General features: G+C 44.1%; 1 protein-coding gene across 1 annotated transcript in view; it reads left to right on the forward strand.

Annotated features, from left to right (window-relative positions):
- Positions 1-15,128, forward strand: part of SHOC1 (shortage in chiasmata 1) — a 283,884-nt gene that overhangs the window by 24,230 nt on the left and 244,526 nt on the right. The window contains exon 3 of the mRNA XM_033962662.1: positions 9,300-9,429. Coding sequence (XP_033818553.1) covers positions 9,300-9,429 — 130 coding nt within the window. The remainder of the gene's footprint in view (positions 1-9,299; positions 9,430-15,128) is intronic.

Here is a 15,128-nt window from a genome sequence, read left to right on the forward strand (position 1 = left end):
TACTAAATCGCAATAGCGGTTTTTAGAGCAGGGAGATGCACTGAATGCCCTGCGCTGCTCTCGATGCTCATGGGCTCCCTGCGCTAAAAACCACTAATGCGGTTTAGTATAATGGGGCCATAGTGCAAAACATAGATAGCAGATATAAATTCTCAAAACAGACACATGTTGATCACTAAACTGAAAATAAAATCATTTTTCCTACCTTTTTGTCTGGTGATTTCATGAGTCTCTGTTTGCACTTCCTTCTTCTGACTATAAATCCAATATTTTTTTTCTTTCTACCCCTCCCCTTTTCTTTCTGTCTCTCTCCCACTGCCCCCCCAAGCCATCGCGCCAATTTCTCCACTTCCCCGATTCTTTCCCTACCCCCTAAGCCACCATGCCGATTTCTCCCTGCTTCCATGAGCCAGGCCAGGAATGTACAAGCGCCGGACTCACAAGACTTCACCTCTGATGTCAATTCTAACATCAGAGAGGAAGTTCCAAGCCAGCCAGGCAGCGATTGGCTGACCCAGAGCTTCCTCTCTGACGTCAGAATTGACGTCGGAGGTGAAGTCTTGTGAGTCCGGCGCTTGTACGCGCCTGGCCTGGCTCAGGGAGGCAGGAAGAAAAAGATTGCCAAGGCAACGCGATCGACTCACATTGCCTTTGCGATCTACTGGTCGATCGCGCTCGACCATTTGGGCACCCCTGCTGTTATGGTATCCTGTTCTGACCTGAGGAAAGGGGTTTAGTCCCCAAAAAACTGCCTTATTTCCATTTCCTATTTATAAACTTTAATCAATAGATACAATACTACTTGATTCTACGTAAAGCAACAAAAAATTTTTTTTCTACCTTTTGTCGTTTCTGCTTTTTTTTTTTTTTTTTAATTATTTATTTATCAAATTTTTACATGTTATAAATCAAGTATCCACTTGTACAGAAAGTTGAAGAAAAGCAAGAAAATAATACTCAAAGGTAAAATACATAATAATCAAATCAAATAAAATAAATATTTAGCTTAAATTCAGCTCAAGTCCTCAACATTAGATCCAAGAAGGATAAGGCGGACATATTAACAAATGCTAACAACTGCTAACAACTATCAATTCAAATATTAGGAAAACAAGATCCCCTGGCTGAGAAAGGATATCATTATTCAAATGCACTTCACTTTGATTTTAATTTTCCTTCATCCAGCCGAGTTCCTGCCAAAAAGGCTGTCAACTGGAATGGTTCAAAGAATACATATTTCTTCATATGGTATTGTATTACACATTTACAAGGGTGTCGAAGGAAAAAAGTCCCACCAAGAGATGTAACCCCTGGCTTCATCAAAAGAAACTCTCGCCTTCTCCTCTGGGTTTCCCGTGCCAAGTCTGGAAACATTAATATTTTTTGTCCAAGAAATTCTTTCATTTTATTTCTAAAGAACAATCTAAGCAACCAGTTTTTATCTGGAGCAAAAGCCACAGTAAGAAGCAATGTTGCCGGAGATACTAGCTCTCTATCCGAAAGTTCCAAGATTGCTGAAACATTAAGTAGTTGATTATTCTCCTGTTGTTTAGATGGTGATTTAATAGCTTTCATTGGTAGGTAATATACTTGAGTAAGTGGTGGTAATGTATCCTCTGGAATACCCAAAATCTCCAACATATAACGTTTCAACATATCCCTAGGTGTCACCGAGGCTATCCTAGGAAAGTTAATCAGTCAGAGATTATTATTACGAGAAAAATTCTCCAAAGATTCCAGTTTTCTACGCATATTTGTATTATCTTTTATTATTGCTTCATTAAGCTGTTTTGATACTTTTAACTCCTGTTGTATATTCTCAATAGAATTCTTAGATTCACCAATTTCAACTTTTATGTTTTTTATCTCAGTTTCTTGAAAAGTAATTTTATTTTCCAGCTGCAAAAGCTGGGGCTTGACAGACTTGGCGAGGTCAGCCACTAAATCCCAAATTGAATCCAGTGTTACTTCTCTGGGTTTTTCAATAACATATGAAGGATTAAAAGTTTGAATAGTCTCACCAGTTTTCAGCTGTTCCTGGCAATCCTTCTGCTGGCCTGAAGTAATCCCTGATGTTTCCAAGTCCTCGGTGTTTCTTGGACTCACCTGAAAACTCAGGGAGTCCATCTCCACGCTCCCCTCTCTGTTCTCTCTGGCCTCCGAGGGTAGATGCCTGCCTTCTCCCGGCAGCTCCTCCACTCGTGGGGAGCTGGTAACCTGAGGAGGTGGGGGAGGTGCCCTAGCGTCGGGGCTCAACGTTGTCTCTAGCCCCAAGGAGATCACCTCATTTCCGCCCCTCTGAGGCGTCTCCAGCGGGGGTGCCGACGCTGCCGGGATATCCTGCATCCGACGCAGGAGTTCTTCTATGTTGCCGAACGAGGGGACCGCCGAACGCCGCGAGGCTCCAGCGGCGCTGCGACCTCTCCTCTTCGGCATTCTAGGTAGGTAAATCTGTTCAGCAGAAAATTTTCAGAAAGTCTCCTCCGGCGTGCTGCTCAGCGTCCGGGACCGTCGGCCATCTTGGATCCCCTTTTATTCCATCTACTTGTCGTTTCTGCTTTAATCATCTTGTCTTCACTCTTCTTTCTAGCCAGTATCTGTCCGCTTTGTCTTCCATGCAGCATCAGCCCCTTCCATCCACTGTCTGCCCTCTCCCCGTTCCATATGGCATCTTCCCTCTTTTTATGCTCCTTCAATAAACTGTCTATCCTGTGCCCCTTCTCTTCTCCTTTGTACATGATTGATTTCTGCTCTGCCACCTCTCCATTTTTCTCTCTCTGTCACCACCCCGTCCCCTATGCTCTGGCATCTCTCTCTTCTCCTTTCTTTCCTTCACACCCCACAGTCTGGTATCTTCCCTTCCCTGATTCTCTGGCATCTCACTCCTTTCTTTTTCCTCCATCTCTCCCTCCCCCTCCATGCTCTGACATCTCCTCCTTCCTTTCCCCCTTCCTTTTCCCTTGGTCTGGCATACTTTCCTTCTTCCCTCCATGCCCTGGCATCTCTTCCTCCCTCCCTTCCCTCCAATCCCTGGCATCTCATTTCATTCCCTCCCTCATCTTCTTTCTCCCTCCAGTTGGGTTCAGCAAGTCTCTCCCCCTCTGCTCCCTTTCCTCCTTCTGTCACCCAAGGCCTGGCGTCATGAACTTCTTAAGGCAGCAGCATTCACAATTCACTGCTGTTGCCAGCTTTGGGCCTTCTTCTCTGTCAGGTCCTGCCATCATGGAAACAGAAGTAGCCAGGACCCGGCAGAGAGGAAGGCCTGAAGCTGGCAACAGCAGTGAATTGTAAATGCTGTTGCTAGCCAAAGAAGTTCATGACACCAGGCCGAGCACCTGGGGCAGACTGCTACTCTCCCCTCCCCCCCACGACCCTCCTATCTCTCCCTCCCTCCCATCACGAGACTCTAAACAGCACTGCTCTACTCTAAGCAGGCTGCTTCAGGGCTTTCTCTTGCCATGATTCCCTCTGACACGTCACTGATGAGGGAAGGAGGTAAAGGAGGGTCGGATCGGGTTGGGGGGGCGCCCGGAATGATGATGAGGCTGCTGCTGCCAGCGAATCCAGCAAGGGTAAGGCCCCAAAGCACAGCATTGGCGGGCCCCCCCTGACCATTTTGGGCCCTAGGCCTGTGGCTACTGGGCCTATCCTTTAATTCGACCCTGCTTCCCCCCCATATGCCCTGACATCTCTCTCTTCACTCCATGGTATGGTATCTTCTTTCCCTCCCTCCCATGGTCTTTGCATCTCTTTCCTCCTTTTCCTGATCTTCCTTCTCCCTCCTTCCTTCTCTCTCCCCAATTGGGTGCAGCAGCATTTCTCTTCCCCCTTCCCCCATTGGGTACAGCAGTATTATCAGCATTTCTCTTCCCCCCCGAAATTGGGTACAGCAGAAGCAGCATTTCTCTTCCCCCACCCCCTCTAATTGGGTACAGCAGCTTTTCTCCTCCCATTCACCCTCCCCCCCCCCGTCTCACACACCCGGCAGATTCGCTACAGACAAAGGCAAGTTGCAAGTTTCCCTTCGTCGCTGACCTATCTTCCAAAGGTCAGCGACAGAGGAAAGCTTACAACTTGCTGCTCTTGCTTACTTCGGGCCTTTCTCATTGCCGGGTCCTGCCTTCGCGGAAACAGAAAGTAGGCAGGACCCGGCAGCGAGAAATGCCTGAAGTAAGCAAGAGCAAGTAAGCTTCCCTCTGTGGCTGGCCTATCTCCCGCATGCTCTGGGGCTCTAATGGTCCGTGCCGGCTTCTCTTCCCTACCCCCCCTACCCCCCCGACGTAACTTCTGGTTTCGGAGGGAAGCCGGGTTCGAGTTGCTTGCTGGGTTTTGTTTTAAGTCTGGCGGGAGTCTTTCGGCGGCTCTTCACACTGCGCGTTAAGCAGTGGCGGCTACAGGATTCGGCAGATGACAGCTGGGCGGGCATCTAAATTTGCTGGGCAGAGCACCCGGCTGAAAAACGCTGGGGAGAACACCGAAGCAAGATGTCATCTGCATATGCAGAGACTTTGTATTCCCGGTCTGAATAAGGAATACCCTGTATCTCCTTTACTTGCTGAATAGCTAATAACAAGGGTTCTAAAACAATATCAAAAAGCAAAGGAGATAGGGGACAACCTTGTCTAACCCCCTCTGCAAATTCAAGTGTTCTGAAAAATTATTATTAATGTACAATTTTGCAACAGGGGAGCAATGATTCAATCATTTATACAATGATTGAATCATTTGTATAAATCTTGAACCTATTCCAAACCAATCCATAGCTTGATACATGAAAGTCCATTTCAGTCTATCAAAGGCTTTCTCTACATCCAAGGACACAGAAAAAGCCGGATCTTTCATGGTTTTTGTTAAATTCAATATATGAAAAGCCAATCTTGTGTTATTGGAAAAATGTCTCTTAGCAACAAATCCAGTTTGGTGCATATCAATAATAAAAGGGAGAGCCTTGGCTAAGCATATAGCCAATGTCTTAGCCAAAAGTTTTCCATCTACATTGATTAATGATATAAGTCTGTAATTTTGAAACCACTGTGGGATTTTTATTTGGTTTTGGCAAAACTATAGTCATTGATTCTGCCATAGTACCTGTAATACAACCTTTATTTAGTTGAGACTGATATAGTTTTAATAAATGAGGTAGTAGAGTACTTTGAAATGATTTATAAAATTCTACCGTAAAACCATCACCACCTGGAGCGGACTTCAACGCTGTTTCTAATTCTTTTAATGATATAGGCTCTTCTAAACTTCTTTTTATATGATCAGGAACCTTCAGGCCCTCAATTAAATTCAAGAAGTCTAAACCATCTTTTTCTCTATTTTCATAAGGCTCAGAAGAATATAGGTCTTTATAAAAATTTAGAAATTGACTTAAAATGTTTTCAATTTTGGTATGTATCTCTCCTTTCTCATCTCTTATAGCGATAATTTTTGTTCTTCTTTTCTTTGCTTTAAGATAATTTGCCAATAATCTTCCCGCCTTATTTGAACTTCCATAATACAAAGTTTGTTGGGAAAACAAATCATTCCTTACAAATTTTTATGATATCTCATTATATTTACCCTTTGCTTTTAATAAAGATTGCAAGGTACTTTGCTCCCATTTATCCACTAATTTAGCTTCCAAGTATTTAATTTCTTTTTCCAAATCAGAAAATTGTTTTTTTATTTTTTTCCTAATATATGCCGAATATGAAATAATGTTTCCTCTCATGGTAGCCCTAAATGCATCCCATAATATTTCAATAGTAATTTCTTCTGAAGTATTAATTTGAAAAAATTCAATCATTTTTAATTTAAATTCTTCAAGGAAATTTGAATCCGCAATCAATGTATTTTCGAATCTCCATACAGACCTACTATAATCTTTCTCATCAAACTTAAATTCAATCCATACACTGCCATGATCAGACAAAATAAGAGGATCAATGGAGGCTTTTGTCACTTGTTGTACTAATTGGTTTGAGACAAATATATAATCTATTCTTGAAAAGGATTTATGAACTTGTGAACAAAAAGAAAATTCCCGATCACCAAAATGAAGTATCCGCCATATATCTTTCAAATCACATGATTGAACCAAATTATCTAAACCTAATAATTTCATTATTTTTCTTGGTTTTTTTTCCATTACTGAATCCATAACAGCGTTGAAATCTCCAGCCACCACTAAATTAGAAGCGGCCAATGGGAGTATCAATTGTTGTAACTTTTTAAAGAATTCATTCTGATTCGTATTTGGAGCATATACATTGAACAAATCCAGGGTATCATTTCCCATGCTCATTTTCACATGAACCCACCTACCCAAAGGGTCAAAATCAATCAATTTAAAATTAGCTGTACATTTTTTATTTATTAATATTGCCACCAGTGTTCCCTCTAAGCGGGCAGGTGTTGTGAGCAAACTTTTTTCACCGTGAGCCAAAAATATCGGGCGCCAGCAAGTTATGAGCCAACTCGCCCGATTCTCCTCTCGCCGCCCTGCCATCTGCCGTACGCCTCTTCCGATCGTGCGCTGTGACGAGAAACGTGTGCGCTGCGATGTAATATTTTGTGCGCCAGCGCACGCCAGCGCAGCTTAGCGGGAACACTGGTTCAAATGGTTTTATTTATTTCCCCAAATTTATTTTTGTTATACGCATTGAAAATATTTGATATTGCGTTTAAATCAAAATCTCAATAAACTTGAAACGAGTGCCCGTGAGATTGTGGGAGGGTTAAATACTCAAAACTTAGAAGTTTTTGCTACGCCAGCTTTCTGGTATCTTTACATACAGTGGCGTACCTAGCATATGTAACATCCGGGGCCCATCATTTTTTGGCACCCCCCCCCATCTGTAAGAAAAACATGATTTTTAGTAACAAACCACACGTCACACATGAGTACCTAGGAAAAGGCAGCATCTTACATATTGCAGTGAGCAGTACATCAATACACCCATTGTAAAACTAAACAAGCCAGACCAGCACAGATCAATCCTACACCGTCAATCCTAACAGAAAACCATGTCTTTCGAACACACAGAACACAGAAAACACCTTCGCCTAGTAAGGAATATGTAATCACAAACTAACCCCTCCCTCTTTTACAAAACTGTAGTGTGGATTTTAGCTACGGAGGTAACAGCTCTGATGCTCATAAAATTCTGAGCATCAGAGCTGCTACCACCAAGGCTGGTGCTAAAAACGCTTCACAGTTTTGTAAAAGGGGGGATAAAATAAAAATACATAGACAAAGGTTAAATTGAACCAGCAAGAAGCTGGACTCTGCATACAATGCTTCACAGAAACAGTGACACATGTCTCCTAAAGCAATAAATAAATAGAAATGTTTTTCTACCTTTGTCTTCTGTGGTTTCTCCTTTCCTCATCTTCTTGTAACTCTCTTCCTTCCATCCACTGTCTGCCGTCTCTCTTCCCCTATATGGCATCTTCTCTCCTTCTATGCCCCTTCCAGAAACTGTATGCCTCCCCCTTCCATCTCTCCTTTCACCCCATTGGTCTGGCATCTCTCTCCTCGCCTTCCCTCTCCCACACCTCTCCTCATAGTCTGGTATCTCCCCTTCCCTGATTCTCTGGCATCTCTCTCCTTTCCTTTTCTTCCATCTTTCGCTCCCCCTCCATGCTCTCACATCTCCCCCTTCCTTTTCCCTTAGACTGGCATACCTTCCTCCTACGCTCCAAGCCCTGGCATCTCCTTTAATTCCCTCCCTCATCTTCCTTCTCCCTCCAGCTGGGTACCGCAACACTCTTCCCTGCAGCTCTGCACTTCCCCACAATTGCCATGCTTCGGTTCCTCTTCTTCCTTCCTTCCTCCCCCCCCCCCCGCGGGACCCTGCGGCACCATCAACTCTTACTCCCTCTAATGTCGGCCCTGCAGCTCCAGACTTCCTCGCACCTTTCTCCCCTCCCCCTTTGGATCGTTATTATTTTAAATGTTATAGCCGCGGAGCTGTATCCATCAGTGGAGATGTCTAACCTCGGCCTGCCCCGGAACTCTTACTGCAACAGTGACTTCCTGTTCCTGCCTAGACGGGCGTCTGCTGCAGTAAGAGTTCCGGGGCAGGCCGAGGTTAGACATCTCCACTGATGGATACAGCTCCGCGGCTATAACATTTAAAATAATAGCGATCCAAAGGGGGAGGGGAGAAGGTGCGAGGAAGTCTGGAGCTGCAGGGCCGACATTAGAGGGAGTAAGAGTTGATGGTGCCGCAGGGTCCCGCGGGGGGGGGGGGAGGAAGGAAGGAAGAAGAGGAACCGAAGCATGGCAATTGTGGGGAAGTGCAATCCCCCCAATGCGTCCCCTTACCTTATCGACGCGTGTGTGCGCTGTGAAGAGAAACTTTGCGCTGCGATGTAATATTTTGTGCGCGAGCGCAGGCCAACGCAGCTTAGCGGGAACACTGCCACCCCAGCTTTTTTCCCCATTGCTGGAGCGAAAAAACGTTGTTTTTATCCATCCCCCTTCCAATTTTTTTGACTCAGCTAATGACACTGTTTCTCTTAACATGGATTCAGTTCTAGAAATCACCATCCAAATGTCTTGTAAGGAAATAACTGAATCTGATTCCTTGACTAGAATCACAGTTTGTAAATTTGGAAGGGACACCGTCTGAGGTAATGGTAATACTGTAGCCCCAGGTTGCAAGGAAGAGTGGTCTTTGGACCCTCCCATCAAGGAATCTGAGTTACCTAAATCCTCTTGAGCCAAATCAGACCGAGGTTGGAAAACCATGGGTTGAATAGGAGTAAATCGACCTCCCGGACTCAGGGAGGAAACAGGTGAATGGTGCAAAGCCTCCACCATCGCCTTCGGATGCTTGTCCATTGGGCTTAATATTTTAATTGAAGAGGTTGGGACATTATGAAGTTTAGTTTTCTGCTTACCCATAACTAGATATTATAAATAAGCAGCCTTGAGGAAGAGTTCATAAAGTGTCACTTATCATGAGGCTCCAAGGGACACACGTCATTACTAGTGTTTGATCTTATGTCCGCCACCAATGACATTAGCACAGTTGTTTTGGGGTAAGCATCAATGCTTTCATTGATGCTCTTAGAGCCCTCTAGCCATTAGCACACACCTTTCCTCTCTCCAAGGACAATTATTAAGCTTGAATTTTTTTTTTTTTGTAACCATTATGTGTGTCATTAAGACAAGAATTTTTAAATCCCACATTCAGTTTGCATTTATCCAAAATCTCCCTTTGAAAATTGTTCTCTGTTGGTCTTTTGAGTACTTTCATAACTAAGTTAGTATTATCTTTAAATTTACACTCTCTTTTTCTATACAGAATGTATCAAGAGCAAAACTTTCCATTAATTGGTTATTGCTTCCTATCCCTCACTATCTACATCAAAACAAGAATTACTGTCACACAGGATTAGTTGCTGATGATAAGTATAGGAGGCCATGGAGAAAAGGTATAATATGCTTAATTTATCCATAATTGGTAATAGAGAAAGAAATTAAGAAAGTATTTTGTCTGTCTGGTCTACCAACTTATGCTTGTCTATAGTGCTGTCATGGGTCTTATGCAGAGTTTTATTTACTAAGCTGTGAAATGGCAATAAGTTATGGTATCAGTTGGCAACATGAATTATTTCCCAATTAACTTGAATTTTTTTTTTACCAGAAATTTAGTCATTTCTCAGTTCAGTATTAAAAATAAATCAGATGCATGAAGTAATGTGGCTGTTTTGCAGGAATATGCATGCAAATCTGCTAATTACCATTCTACCATTAGTTCAGCCTTCAGAAATACTTTGTAGGTTATGCTACTCCAGGAAAGTTAGGTACAACTCAATAAATATAGGTAATCTACCCCACCCCCGGCACACAAGCATAGCTTATCAGAGGTGCCTGGCAATGTTCTTTTGTCCTTTTTAAACCCCTTAGCATGTTCCCCACACTGGATAACATTTCTGGTAGCTCTTGGGGGCAAGTGTAATGTTGCTGCACTACATCCCTACTCCTAACCCATATAAAAGTGTTTTCATTAAAATCCTGATCCTTGTATTCTAGACCCTGCTCTTTTATTAAAATTCCTCAGTGGGTTGCCTCCACTCCACCAAAACCCTTCCTAGTTGTCCCTTGAGGTGACAGACCCAAAAAAGAACAAGAGTGATTTCTACTCCGTTCTGCACTGCAATTACCATAGTTTCACTGGCTGATCTGCAGCTGTCCTATGGCCCGCAGTTTGGTAGGCACAGTTTTGTATTATGGCAGTGGTGGAGCAGGTGTGAGTGAGGATCAATCCTTCCCTCTCTTGGCTCCACCACTTGTGGGGTAAGCTTAAAATATTCAGAAGTGTGTGTATATGTATGTATACACTGTATGTAACTTTTGACAGACTGCTTATGGGACACATGGCATGGAAAAGCAGCTAGTCTCATACTTTGGATTTATTACTTTATTCACCTTTTCTCAGAATTGGTTACATATGCTTACTACTTAACCCATCTCCCCTTGGAGTTCTATTCTACCAGCTATTATATTAGACTGGCCTGGTCCTGCATGACAGTGGTGGTGGGTGGGAAGATACATGAGCGATAGTGCTGCCCAATTCAGGGAAAAATGTTTCAATTCAGCCTGTTGAATCGATTTTTTAATTTGATTAGCTTTTCCTGGCCAATTGAGTGTTTTTTACAAACATCCTGGCGGGTTATTTTTTTTAGCTTCTTCACCCTCTCCACCCCTCTTTGCACTGTTAGGTCCTAGCTCATGCTCGCTGTGATATATTATAATCACAAAATAGAAAATAAAATTATTTTTTCTACCTTTTGTTGTCTGGTTTCTGTTTGTCTTCTGTTAACTCGCTCACCAGGGTCTTCTGCCCATTTGATGTTTTCTTCTTTCTCCATGCGCATCATCTATCTTCCATCTCTGTACCTTCCCTTCCACTGCCATATCCAACATTTCTTTCCCACCGTCTGCCATCTCTCTCTCTCTTTTGCCTTGTGTCCTGGGTCAAACCTCTCTATTCCCCTCCATGCAACATCTCTCCCTTCCTCCCCTCCATTATCATGTGAAATATTTCTTTCTCTCTCCCCATGCAACATCTCTCCTTGCTCTCCACCCTATGTCCAACATTTCTCCTTCCCCTCCACCATATGCAGGATTTCTTCCTCTCACCACTTTCTTCCTCTTTCTTGCACTCCCTTAGTTCCTCCACCCCATGTCCAACAATTCTTCCTTTCTCCTCCCATGTGCAGCAGTTTTCCATCCTTCCCATCCCTCTATGTAGCACTTCCTGATTGACGAGATCTGACATACCTTCGGGTCTCCTAATGCAGTAGCAGAGGCAGGCTCTAAACAGGCTGTTCTCCAGAGACAGGCAGGGGATATGCAGTCCCACTTGATGGTGAAGTCTCTGACTGAGCCTAATAAGGTCGATACTCTCCCCTAGCTATAGTAAGCTTTTGAGCTTACTGAGCATGTGCAGGATTGCCCTACTCCACGAGCCCCCTCCTCCTGTCAGTTTTTTTCTGACCCGCTCTTAGTCAGTCGTGGCTCTCCCCTTCTCAGAGAAAAACATAAGATTAAAAGTAAAAAGTAGTTTTAGTCAGGAAAGCCTTGGCTTTCTAGCCCTTAGGTCAGTTAAAAAAACAATAAAACAACCTGTAAATTCCTCTCCTGTCATAGCAACTCTTAAGTGACAGGGTAATTGATTCTACAAACCGTCGACACATCTGCCTGTGTCAACTAACCGCAAGTATTTTTGATATATATATATATTTTAAAAAACAACCCCAAAACAGAACTGTTGTACTTTTGTCAGGACAGCTTGGCTTTCCAGCCCTTAAAAAAAACCCCAAAAACCAACCAACCGAACTTGCCTCACAGAATGGCACAAAACTGGCAGTTCATTTAACAGTATTTTTTCCTTGACAAATACCAGTATTTTTATTCAGCATTTTTTCCTTACATACTGGACAGCGAGCGAGCCTTTTTTTTTTTTTTACTTCGACTGTGCTCTGCTCGTTTTTTCAAACTTTTAGCGGCAAACATACAGCGAAGACTCCTACCGGTGTGATGTCAGCCAGTTCCCCTTCAACGTCGCTCTGTGCCAGCATTACAAAAAAGCCAGTGAAACAGCTAATTTTAGCTACCTCCCCTCAGGGCTCTGCTTCGGCTCTGGCGGGGGAGGTTAGCCCACACTGACAATTCAAAAAGACTCGGCATAGGTTGCGCTGCAGAAGAAAAAAGACAAGAAGGAAAACCCGATGGTGCAGAGGCTGAACACCCCCTCTCCACTGTCGGTGACTGCATTGCCACGTCCCGCTGAAAAAGCTTCAGGGACCAACACCTCAGTAGTGGTTCCATCAAAGAGGATTCCCGTGGGCCAGACAGCAGCCTCGCATTCCTCTCTCCTGCTGACTCTCACTGATTTGCCTTCAGCGTTTCACCCTCAGCAAGTAAAGGCAGTTTCAAAGCTTGAGAGAGCTGCTCCTCCACTGGCTGTAGACACTCAGCAGGTGTCTGAAAAGAGATTAGCCCCTTCTCCTTCAGTGCCGGGCTCTCCTGCTCCTGCTATCCAATCTTTTCACTCGATGGCAAATTTTTTCAACCTGTTCCAGAAATTTATACAGGATAGTGCGGGGGGTTTTCAATAACCAGTTTCTGCACCTTCCATTCCTATTTTAAATCTTCAGCAATGCCCTGACTGTGACAACTCTGTTCTCTTGCAATATCTGCTAGACACCCCCACAGCTGGAATAGAGCCCCGGAACTACCATCTGCTCCTCTCCTATCCAGGGGCCATCTTCTCCCACATACTGGCCGGACCAGCAGGAACATTTACCTCTGGATGCAGACCCTGACCTGTCTTTGCCTCAGACAACTGCCACAGAGGAGCATTCCTATCCTAAGTTTTTACAGAAGGTATTTTTTCTTCTGAATTAGAGAATGACACGGTGACAAAATTCATCACCGTTCCCGTCCTTGCGGATAACCGCGGGAAATAATCCCATGTCATTTTCTAGTGTCTATTTCAACCTCAGTCCTTCTACAACAGCACTCTTCAAAGCAAAGATGGTTTCCCACGGTTATCCGCGGGAACGGTGATGAATTTTGTCACCGTGTCATTCTCTATTCTGAATCTCAATCCGGATGCAACTCCCTCAGGTAGCAAGGATTTCCAAGCTATCCTTCAATCCTGCAAATCTCCAGTCAGGCAGCTTATTGCCTTGCCAGTGCATCAGATCCTCCAAGATCTGCAACTTAGTAATTGGCAAAAACCATGTTCTATATCCACAGCTTCTAAGCGCCTGGAGATCAAATGCAAGGTGCAAAATGCTCCTGGACGTGATTTCCTTCAGCTTCCTCACCATTCTATGGTTTCAGAGTCAGCCATCCAAAAAAGTTAAGGCTTCTAGGTCCATAACTAATGCTCCTCCAGGTAAGGACTGTCATCTCTTGGACTCTACGGGCCACAAGATCTACCAGGTCGCTATGCTTTCCTCAAGAATTATGGCCCATCAGCTCCAAATTCTGCACTATCAGCATTCAGTCTTACAGCAGCTGGAATCGGCATCGCCTGAGTCCGTTCCCAATTTACAGGTGGCTCTTCAAGAATCCACTTACCATCTAATCAAAACAAATTATGACGCCTATGATATGATCACTAGAACAGCAGCCGTAGCCATAGCTGCCAGACGCACTGCATGGCTGAAGGCATCAAATCTTAGAGATGATCTTCACGATAAGCTAGCAGATGTTCCTTGCTTAGTTGACAGTCTTTTTGGTGAAAAGTTGAAGGACACCGTTGTGCAACTAAAGGATAGATACATATAGAAACATAGAAGATGACGGCAGAAAAGGGCTACAGCCCATCAAGTCTGCCCACTCTGCTTACCCACCCCCTGTCTATGCCCTAATGACCCAATTTCCTTATCTTGACCCTCGTAGGGATCCCACATGGGTATCCCATTTATTCTTAAAGTCTGGCACGCTGTCTGCCTCAATCACCTGCACTGGAAGCTTGTTCCAATGATCAAGCACTCTCTCTGTGAAGAAATACTTTCTGGTGTCGGCCTGAAATTTTCCGCCCCTAAGTTTGAGCAGGTGCCCTCTTGTGGCCGAGGGTCCCTTGAGAAAGAAAATATCATCTTCCACTTCGACACGTCCCGTGAGGTACTTAAATGTTTCGATCATGTCTCCCCTCTCCCTACATTCCTCGAGAGTGTAGAGCTGCAATTTGTTCAGGATGATTCCTCAGCCAGCCGAAAGCTTGCAGCACATCCCTCGGATCAGTCTAACCAATTTTGCCGACCTTCTTCTAATCTTCCCTACTGAAGAACATATTAATCTCAACAGTTTTTCCAGCAATATTACCCAAAGAGAAGATTTGTACCTTATCCCAGAGCTCCTTTGCAGTGTTCTTAAACTTCTCAGTATACACCTAGACAACGTCCTCGGGGCGATAAGCAGCTGACTATTTCCCAACTTCTGGCACTCAAGCCTATACCTAGTTTTTGACCATCTTCCAGTAGGGGGAGGAGGGCTAACTCATTTCTATTCAATTTGGCAGCAGATCACAACAGATCGATGGGTCCTCAGCATTGTGCTTCAGGGATATCGACTAAATTTCCAATCCCATTCCCTGCCTTCCAAATCCCCACCACCGTCCACAGTTCCTCCATAACATGTGTCCCAGCTGGTAACTGAAATCGCTATTCTCCTTCAGAACAATGCCATAGAAGAAGTCCCACCTCTTCGACGCAGTCAGGGGTTCTACTCAAAGTGTTTTCTTATTCCCAAGAAGACACAAAGCCTTCATCCAATTCTCGACCTCAGACCTCTCAATGTCTGCCTAAAAGGGAAAAGTTCAGAATGCTAGCCCTTCCTGTGATTCTGCCTCTACTACATCAACTCGATTGGTTAGCCGCCCTAGATCTCAAGGATGCCTACACTCATGTTCCCATTCATCCTTCCCACTGGCAATTCCTCAGATTCAAATTTATCAGTCGACATTTCCAATACAAAGTCTTACCATTTGATCTCTCGTCGGCCCCAAGAGTCTTCATGAAATGCCTGGCAGTAGTGGCAGCACATTTAAGAACAGTGACTGGACAAAAGTGCGCAAGACAAATGCACGCCGACAAACAAGCGCCGACAATTC

The sequence above is a fragment of the Geotrypetes seraphini genome, chromosome 1 (genome assembly GCF_902459505.1).
Source record: "Geotrypetes seraphini chromosome 1, aGeoSer1.1, whole genome shotgun sequence".
Taxonomy (NCBI): domain Eukaryota; kingdom Metazoa; phylum Chordata; class Amphibia; order Gymnophiona; family Dermophiidae; genus Geotrypetes; species Geotrypetes seraphini.